The 9,728-nt window shown below is 43.9% G+C and overlaps 1 protein-coding gene across 1 annotated transcript; it reads left to right on the top strand.

The window, feature by feature from the left end:
• Positions 1 to 780: 780 nt before the first annotated feature.
• On the top strand, positions 781 to 9,624 carry NYX (nyctalopin). The gene is made up of 5 exons (XM_044988134.1): positions 781 to 906; positions 1,068 to 1,165; positions 1,354 to 1,429; positions 5,131 to 7,182; positions 9,608 to 9,624. The coding sequence occupies exons 3-4, from the start codon at positions 1,408 to 1,410 to the stop codon at positions 6,528 to 6,530; spliced, it is 1,422 nt and encodes a 473-aa protein (XP_044844069.1). The 5' UTR covers positions 781 to 906; positions 1,068 to 1,165; positions 1,354 to 1,407; the 3' UTR covers positions 6,531 to 7,182; positions 9,608 to 9,624.
• The last annotated feature ends 104 nt before the right edge of the window (positions 9,625 to 9,728 follow it).

Genomic DNA, 9,728 nt, shown 5'->3' with positions numbered 1-9,728 from the left:
TTCCCCCACCCCCAGGCATTGTTAGCGAGTGATTCCAGCCTCTCTCATTTTACTCTAACACACCCTAAAGAAACCATCATTATTCTGTCAAAAGAGGCTTTAAATCTTGCCTTACGTCCTGCACAAGACAGTATTGCCATGTACAAATCCTGCCCTGGCAATTCCACACACAAACATCAGCCTGGCAAGCAGAACACACTCTTAGATGAAATGGGCTGTTTTCTCCCAGGAGTAATATATACTGTGCATCTCCCCCAGTCCTCTTTCCCTCTCCTCCAGGTTTCATTGGAGCCTTTGTTATTAGTGCAAAATATACATGAGGCTTGAATGAGATTCTCATTCATGCCTATGTAATTTAGAGGCAACTTCCATTCAGGTCAGTGGAGCTGTACTTTTGAACAAGTGATGAGAAATCAGACTTGGGCCTGTGGTTCGGACTGGAGCATAATCATTGGGAGGCTTTTAAGCTGAGGGTGCTGTGTTGGTCCGGTTAGTTCAGCCATCGCTATTTCGATTAGTTGAAATCATAAGCCTGTGCTTGCCCAAAAATATAATTACATTTCCCTCCCTCCCTCTCCCGTTATGTAATAGGCACCGGCGTAATGGCTTTGTTTTAGATTCCTGGTAATGCTATTTTGATGGCAGAGAGCCAGTTCTTTTTTTGTGGGATGGTGGTGGTGGGGAGAATGCAGCAGATTGGTTTGTCAGCAATCCGTGTTTTGCTTTGGAGTTTTAAAGGACAGACACATTATTCCAGCTCCACTAATCCTCCTCTGATACAGAGGATTTTCCTGCCATTAAATGATCACTTTGGAGGGGAAAAAATGCCAACTCTTCAGAGATGGACCAGTAGAACTAATGGCAGGGTCCAGAGAAGGATGGAGGATGAAGCCATTGCTCCGTTAGGTAAGTGATGTAACTATGAATAAATGAGTTCTTTTATTACGGGTTCATTGTGGCAGTTCATTGCTGGTTCAATAACGCTGCTGTGTAAAAGCATCTGTAGATTTGATTACATGATCGTTCTCTAGCAGCCTAATGATTTCTCCTTATTCCCATCCATCTAGGCACATTTCAGTGGTTCACCTCATGTTAAAAACTTGGTCAAGCCCTTGCTGAAAAGCCCTGTGAAGAATAGTACAAAACTGAAATGTGCACTGAAAAGGTCAGTGGCAAAAATAAATACAAGAAATCAATGCGTTGGTTTGAAGCTTAGGGGAGAGAGTCAGTTTAGAAAAACCTCTCCCTATGGATTTCAATCTTCTTTTCTAGACACAGACACTATAATGGGATGATGATATGTGTAAATGACAATGGACTGAAACTATCTCGGATCCTTCCATCTACTTTTAGATCACAGAATTTTACTTGCCAGACCTGAAATGCCACAAGTGAATAATCAAGGTGATGTTTGTCGTCATTTTAAATGGTGAGTAGTATTTTTATTTTATGAAAGCCAATAGTAGTTTCTAAGATTAGACCAATCACATTGAATGTTTTAGGCTAACTCTATATCATTTCAAACATTGTCTGCTTGTGCTGCTGAAAATCCAATGCAGATATCTTGTAGGTCTTCTCATTCATTTGTGCAAATATTGAAGTCATTTAAAAAAAATGCAGCCGTTAAATTGAATTGAGAAAAAAAATACACCCCACCACCACCCCAGTCTCAATCACAGAGCCATTTTGCTGATATTCTGAAACTGGCAATATTTTTTCATTCTTTTATATTACACATATTTAATTAAACCAATATTACCACAAATTCTCTGTCTGAATTGACAGGTGGTAAAAGTTCCAGCCAGTATAGCTGCCTGAACTGTACTGAACGTAGCCCAAGGAGCAAATGTGTTTTTTTGGGGAAAAAAATGTTTTGAACTAACAGAGTTTTTCTGTTTCCAGCTGAGATTTTAAATGCATTCATCATTTTTTTTAATGATTTGTGTAATGGCAGCATAAATGTGTCAGTGCTGTGAATATGGATTTGCTGTCAAAAGATACTAGAAATGGGATCAAGGTGCAAATTCAGAATGGCAAGTAGGTTTGGATTTTGAACCCTCAGAATTTGGTGGTGTTCAGATGAAGGATTTTAGCAGGACCTTAACTCTAAAAAAATACTGCAAATCTTCTGATACTGAGGGGGTTCTGCGTTTTTTTGTTTGTTTGTTTTTTTGCTTGGAGGACATCGTTTTCTAAGGCTGGATTAATGGATTCAATATTTTATGCAGTCTAGAGAGATTTATTTGTAAATAGACAACCTAGGTGTTTGTGTTGTGAAAATCTGCTAGCGGTAGATCCATATTCAGCAGAGCAAAAAAAAAAAATTGCTCATTACTAGAATCTCATCAGACTAGGAAATGACTTGGCTTGACCTGAACTCAGATGTTTTCTTCAGCAAGTCAAGGGATTAGAAAGTAAATTGGGAGTCAGGAGAGCTGGGTTCTGTACTGAACTTGGCCACTGACTTATTGCATGATTTTGGACATGTCACAGTCTCTCTCTGCCTAAATTTACACATCTTTGTAAGGAAATCATTAATTTTAAATGGCTGCTGTGTAACTGTGACTGAAATTTGTAAATCTTCCATCAGCCTTTACAATGACTTGCATAGGAAAGTTTTCACTAGGGTTGGGCTTTTTTTCCTCTTCATAATTTACAAAGAATCTGAAAAGTGTTTTTTTTTAACAATATTATGCTTGTTTTTTACTTTGGAATTATCAGAAAAATCAAATCAGGTCTTGTCTTGTTTCACTGGAGGAGCTGTAATGGAAGGGATTTGGGTGCTGAATTAGGAAAGGACTTCCTTTATCTAAAATGTTAATTAGTTATTGCAGTTAAATGCATGTTAAGAAAAAACAAACACAATTTTTTTTAAACAATCTGAATAAAATCCCTCCCCCCTTTCAATGGTTCTACATTCATTGACTTGATTCTTGTAGTGTCACCATTTTGCTAGTTCTCCAATCACCACACAGCCTCCAGGGTAATTTCTAAAGTAAAAAACAATCAGATTTTGGGGATGGGGGCACCCTGCTCCCATGTTCAGGCCTTCTTTATTCAACATAAGGCTCCAGTCCTCCAGAGACCCATGTGGGCAGACCCCTATGCCTTCATGGAATCCCATTGACTTTAAAGGGTTCTGTCAGATAGTTTGCTTTGCAGGATCAGGCCTGCCTGAAGGAGGATAAAATAAGGCACAAACCCAATTTAAAAAAATTTCTGCGCAGGTCACCTTGAAAATGGGTGGAAATGCTCAGAACACCCAGAAAAGCTTCAAACAACAATTTGATTTGTATATGAAAGCCAAAGAGGCTAGTCACATAGAAGATGGAGAGCTGCTGAAGCTTAACCTTTTATAGCAAAATCACCACAAACAAGTGGTTGCACCATTAGTCCCTGTGGAGAGCAAATCTGGCCAGGCACCATTTAGTCTTGCAGCTTGCCTTTGAGGAACGGGCGGTCTCACCAGTGAATGCCCCTTCTACTACACAAGGGCCCAGCGTGAAACTCGTGAGGCTGGCAGTGTGGTGAGAGAGTTTGTTAGCAATGAGGAGGACACCTGGTTATTTTTTTTAAAAAGTAGCAGTGATATGAGAACTGATAAACTGCAACAGAAAAATCACTCAGCAGGTGATGCCCTGCCAATGACAATGTCAAGAGCTTGTGGATGCTCTTTTTCATTCCAGTTGAACAGGAGGTGGGACACACCTTAGGAGAGCAAGTACAAAATGAAATCTGTTTTCAGTTCTCTCCCTAAAGATCGTATTTCTCAGACTTCCAGCTGTGTAGGCTTTCCCTTCACACAGAGCCCCATGTGTCACTGCTTACACTGCCTCAGGTTCCTGCTCCTCTTGTTTGAGTGGAACCAGGGAGTTTTTATCTTCCTCATCACTGTACATCCATTTGCTTGATCCTAACTACACAGCCAGAAAGCCATGGCAGCCACACATTTGCAAGGCAGCCAGGGTGTTAGGAAATAGTAACCAATGGGTAGAGCAAAGCAGGTGCATTACTGGAGGCTCAGAGCATCACCTTTAATATGAAACATCCAGACTGAGGAAAAAAGTGTTACAAAGATATTCCTTGAACCTCCCTTTCCCTCATGCTTCTCCACCAAATCGAGAGCAGGAATGGCTTTTTAAATACTACACTTTACTTTTAACTGCTAATAGTTCTCCTTATTCTAAAGCACCTACCCGGGCCACTAGTGGAATAAATATAAAAACGAATGGGCTTATCACAGGAAAAAGAGGCAAAACCCATAGACACTGCAATGCCTCAGACAACTAAGCACTTCTTTCTCTAGCTGGCAAACCTGCTTGCAATGCTCCCAAACAAACAAGCAGGGGCGGCTCCAGGCCCCAGCACGCCATGCGCGTGCTTGGGGTGGCAAGCCGCGGGGGGCACTCTGCCGGTCGCTGGTGGAGCCGCGGGACCAGCAGACCCTCCGCAGGCATGCCTGCGGGAGGTCCAACGAAGCCGCAGGACCGGCGGACCCTCCGCAAGCACGCCTGCGGGAGGTTCACCGGAGCCGCGGGACCGGCGGACCCTCCGCAGGCATGCCTGCGGGAGGTCCACCGGAGCCGTGGGACCGGCGACCGGCAAAGCGCCCCCTGTGGCATGCCGCCATGCTTGGGGCGGTGAAATGTCTAGAGCTGCCCCTGCAAACAAGCCAATCCTCCGCCCAGCTGATAGACCTGCCAACCCCCAGAGCATCCCAGGCTCAGTCCCAGTGGGAGAACCTACACATTAATTATGGTGATACTGAGAAAGAAGTAACAGAAGGTGGAAACATTCCTAAAAGAATTTAGTAGAGATAAATTCAACAGGATTATATAGGAACTGACAGAATTTGAGAGAGATTAAATCCATTATAGAATTCCACAGGAGGGTTTCAAAACCCTAGGGTAAAATAACCCTTCTCGAGTAAATTCTGTAGGATTCTTCCATGAGAGTTCCTGGCTCCCCTTTAGTGAAACTGTATTTTAATGGGTTAATGTTAGTAATCTGGCTAGATCTGTGGCATAAATAAGTCTTTTGGTCATAACTAACATTTACTAACTGCTCCTGTTTTTCTCTCTCTCTTCCCCCTCGTTATCTGTGTGGCAATTGTACTGTTCCCACCACCAGTCATTCTTTGTATCCCCCACATCCATGCTGTGTGGGCCTGCGTACGTTCCTGCCCTGCCAACTGTGTGTGCACGCAGGAGCGGAGCTGTTCCGTCCTGTGTGACCGTGCTGGCCTTCTGCAGATCCCCAGTGACTTCCCCTGTGAAGCCTCTTCTATCAACCTGGATAAAAACAGTATTAAATTCGTTTCAGAGAGGGCCTTTGGGACCCTGCCTTCTCTCAAATCTCTCTCACTCCAGCACAACAACATCTCCTTCATCACTCCCGGGGCTTTCAAAGGGCTACCCAGGTTGACTGAGCTTAAAATGGCTCACAACGAATACATCCGCTACCTGCACACTCGCACTTTTACTGCCCTCAAAAGGCTTGTCAGACTAGACCTAGCTGACTGCAACCTTTTCAATATCCCAGACAGGATTTTCATAGAGCTCCCTGCCCTTCAGGAGCTCTTGTGCTTTCAGAACAATTTCCGAAGGATCCCTGGGGCCATACGAGGCATGGAGAATTTGACCCATGTTTACTTGGAGCGAAACAAGATAGAAGCTGTAGCCTATAATTCTCTGCAGGGCCTGACCAGGCTGAAGTATCTTAACCTCCAAGACAACAGAATAAATGTCATTCATGACCAAGCCTTTCAAGATTGTCAGAAAATGGAGTATCTCTACCTGAATGACAACTTACTCAATGACCTCCCAGAAAACTCCTTTGATGGGCTGAGGCACCTGAAAATGCTCAATCTTGGTGGGAACTTTCTCAGGAACGTGTCCAACACCTGGTTCCGGGACCTAGTTGAATTGGAGGTTCTGTACTTGGACCGAAACAGGGTCAACTACATTGAAGAAGGGGCGTTTGAAAACCTAACCAGCCTGGTCTCTTTGCATTTGAACAGTAACAACCTAACCACCCTACCTTTTTCTATCTTCCAGCCAGTCTATTTCCTGGGAAGGCTCTATCTTTTCCGGAACCCCTGGGAGTGTGACTGCAGGCTCGAATGGCTGAAAGAGTGGATGGAGAATTACAGACTTGTCAGGGATATTCCTTGTGTCTCCCCCTCCTCAGTAGCTGGTATTGACTTGGCGGATGTGCTGTTCGACAGATCACCTGAAGGTTATTGTCTTGACCCAGTGGAGTTAAACGTCACGTCCTACAGCCCAACCCCGACTGAAGAGCCTCACTCCACCACAGAGAGCAAGTTCAGCAGCCTTATCTCCAAGCTCCTGCTCCAAGAGGGCCTTCCCGAGGAGGTGGCAAACACCACTGAAGCATTAACCAACACCACCCTGTTGGACAGGCTAGGTGATGAGGTTTCCTCAGGGGTGGGGGAATATGCTATCTCCTGCTCTTTCCACCTTCTGGCACTCATTACAGCTCAAGCAGCGATGGTTCTGCAGAGTAAATAACCCAAGGGCTGCCTCAAGCACGTTGCTATGTAAGAATTGAGTTTCTGTAGAATGTAATCATTAGAGAGGAGCTGATGCTGCAGAGTTCAGATGCTGATCAGGCTCCTAATTTCCCAGCAATACAGGGGGTGTTTGGGTCCGGGAGTTTGGAATGGGCACATCTTTGGAAGTAACTAATTGCATGGAGGCAGGGATTTTATCTTTTTTGTGTTTGTGAAACCCCTTGTACATTGACAGAGCATTATGAGGCAGCAGCAATAATGAGTTTGAGCAAACAATTGTCTCTGGGACAGCAGCTTTCCTCTGCTAGATGTGAACTGAAAGGGCTCCTTATTGAAGACAGTGCTGCAGCATTTATGCATTTAGGGCCAATCCTGATTCCCTGGATGTCTCTGGAAAAACTCCCATTGATTTTCATGGGCGCAGGGATTGGGCTCTAAAAGATGAGCCTCACCCATAGATCCTGAGACACATAATGAACCTGAGCTTCTGCTCATGGTGTTTTATGCTGATATAACTCCATTTACTTCAGTGGAGTTACTTCTGATTTACACCAAGGCGGGAGGAGAATCAGATCTATTATATTCAACATGCACACCTGCTGCACTATGCAGTGTGCACAATGCCAAGAGGAGGGGAGAAAAATGAGCAGGTCGGTAGCCCTGTGCTAAGGTCTGTGGCTTATCAGTCACGTTGGAAATTGCATTTGGGAAGAGCAAGCCATTTTGACTGTGCCTACATTTTTCCTCATTCTCCCACTGCTGCTCTAACATATTGTTTCTCAATGACCGGTCTGTGGACTGGTGCCAGTCCCTGCGATCGCCCTGACACAGTTTAGGAAGGCAGCAATCTGGTTCCTGGTATCAAAAACGTTGAGAAATTGGTCAAGCACCTTCCTAGTGGTGCTAGGAAGAGTGAGCACGCTCATGTAGAGAGAGCAGTAATGTTTTTACTTGTTATCTAACCCTCCTCAGAGCAGATTTAGATGACACAGTGGCAAACCCACCAGTGGCCTGTCTATATTAGCCCTCCCACCTAGTATCAGTGGAGCTGTGCTGGTGATAGACCAACAGTGGGACACCTGAAGAAATGTGTGTTTAGAGCAGGCTTCCCTGACTTGGTAATTTCTTTGGGGCCTGTATGTGCGTATACAAACACAAAGCAACCCCCCCACTTGCTGGGGAAGAAAAAACTAAAAGGAAAATAGACAGAGACTTTGGGGAATAAATGGCTGAATGATGGTGGGTAATACAGGACTTCACCACACAAAGGCTAATTTTAGCAGTTTCTCTGTGCTTAAATCTGTGACTGGCTATTGCCGGGAAAAACTGGGGAAACAAAGTTTTAAAAAGGGCTTAAAAATATGACTGATTCTGCATGTAAGTCACACAGGCCAACCACAATAGCTTCCACTAGGCCATTATTTAACATGGCAGGAGTTGTTAGTGGTTGTGTCCTCAAGGAATGTGACCAGTCACCATTCCGAGTTAAACAATTCCACTCCTCGTTTCTGCCGAGCCCCTCACAACAGAAAGGAGGCAGCAATGGATGTGGTTTAATTAGGCCACAATTTTATTCACTTAAAATATCTGGCAGTAAATTGTACAGTGCAGGTCACCATCCTTTCCTTAATCATTTCAAAATAATCTCCCACCCGGTCCCAGCTATCCCAGTGCTGGACCCTGCTGCTATCTCCTTTATAAGGTAAAAGAGGACTCAGCGAAGTGGGGTTGGTTCCCTGCTGTTCCAGACACAGGAGCCCAGTACTGTCCTTCCTCAGCTCCCTTAGAGAGAGCTAGAGAAAAGAAGTGTGTGTTTGTGTGTGTGTGTGTGGGGGGGATAGGGTGGGTCAGCTCTCTGCTGTACCAGACATAGGAGCTCCAACCCCTCAGCCCCTTCCTCAGAATCCTTAAGGGGTCCTTTCTTTCAGATCTTTTTTCAATCTATTTTAGCAGGTGACTGTACCCTTCCATAACACATATGCGCACTGGACACCTGCGCATTTAATGCATTCATAAATAGCCTGGAAAGCCAAAGTCATTGAATTTAGTGCACCAAACAGGTCAAACAGGCATTTATGAAACCATCTGGCACGCTCACTGGGAAAAAAATTAATACAACTACAGACAGATCAGGAGTTTACCTCCACTAACATGATTTAATTTTACCTATTAAAGGTTGATATTATGACTTAACCCCCCTACCCCACCACACTGGGTCCCAGACCTGCTGTGGGAAAGGTGGAAAAAAACCCACCCTGCCTTGGCCACTCTGGCAGTGAGGGAAAGATTCCTGCCCAGCCCCTGGTGAAGAAAGGGGACTAGCATTATGCCCACAACAGGCCATGAGGAAATCCAGTCCTTTGCAAGTTTCATGGGAGGGGAGATGGGAGAAATCATGACCATTTAGCTCATGCAAAATGACTGTTCAGCTCATGAACTTCCAGGCCAGTTGGTTTCTAAAAGCAGAAGGATCCTCCTCCGTAAAGTATACCAGCCAAAACAGGGGTCTCTCATGGCTTAATCATAAACTCTATTGGGTTCTGGTATTATTTACCCCACCTTTTCAAAGAAAAACAACTGCATGACAATTAACAGCCAGCAATTTCTGGTGGAGTGGTAAATATTCCCAAATTAAATCATGTTAGTGGAGGTAAACTCCTGATCTGTCTGTAGTTGTATTAATTTTTTTCCCAGTGAGCGTGCCAGATGGTTTCATAAATGCCTGTTTGACCTGTTTGGTGCACTAAATTCAATGACTTTGGCTTTCCAGGCTATTTATGAATGCATTAATCTTCTTAAATGCTAAATTCATCTGTGGATTATAAATGGTTGTTTTTCAAAACCGTACCAGCCAAATGCTGTAGATTAAGTTGAAGATTTCTTTAGAGGAGCATTATTTCACCAAGTCACTGAAGGTTTATCAATAGAAATTTGTCACAAGTTGCTAGTGCACTGGGCACAGTGGTTATTTTTCATTTCCTATAGATAGATATTTGTTGTATGAACTGAATATTTTTATTTTTTGCTCCAAGATACACAAAAACTGAAGGGCATCTTATTGTGCAATTGTTACAGGGAAGCAGAATGTGGATTTCAAGTTAACTCTTGCTTCAAAGGTCTTTCTTTTTAATTCTGAAGAGGCCGGTTCAGCTCTGAAATTGAATCAACTCAAAGTTTATGATTCAGCTGCGACACC

The sequence above is a fragment of the Mauremys mutica genome, chromosome 1, assembly GCF_020497125.1.
Source record: "Mauremys mutica isolate MM-2020 ecotype Southern chromosome 1, ASM2049712v1, whole genome shotgun sequence".
Taxonomy (NCBI): Eukaryota; Metazoa; Chordata; order Testudines; family Geoemydidae; genus Mauremys; species Mauremys mutica.
This window is presented reverse-complemented; position numbering and strand designations above follow the sequence as displayed.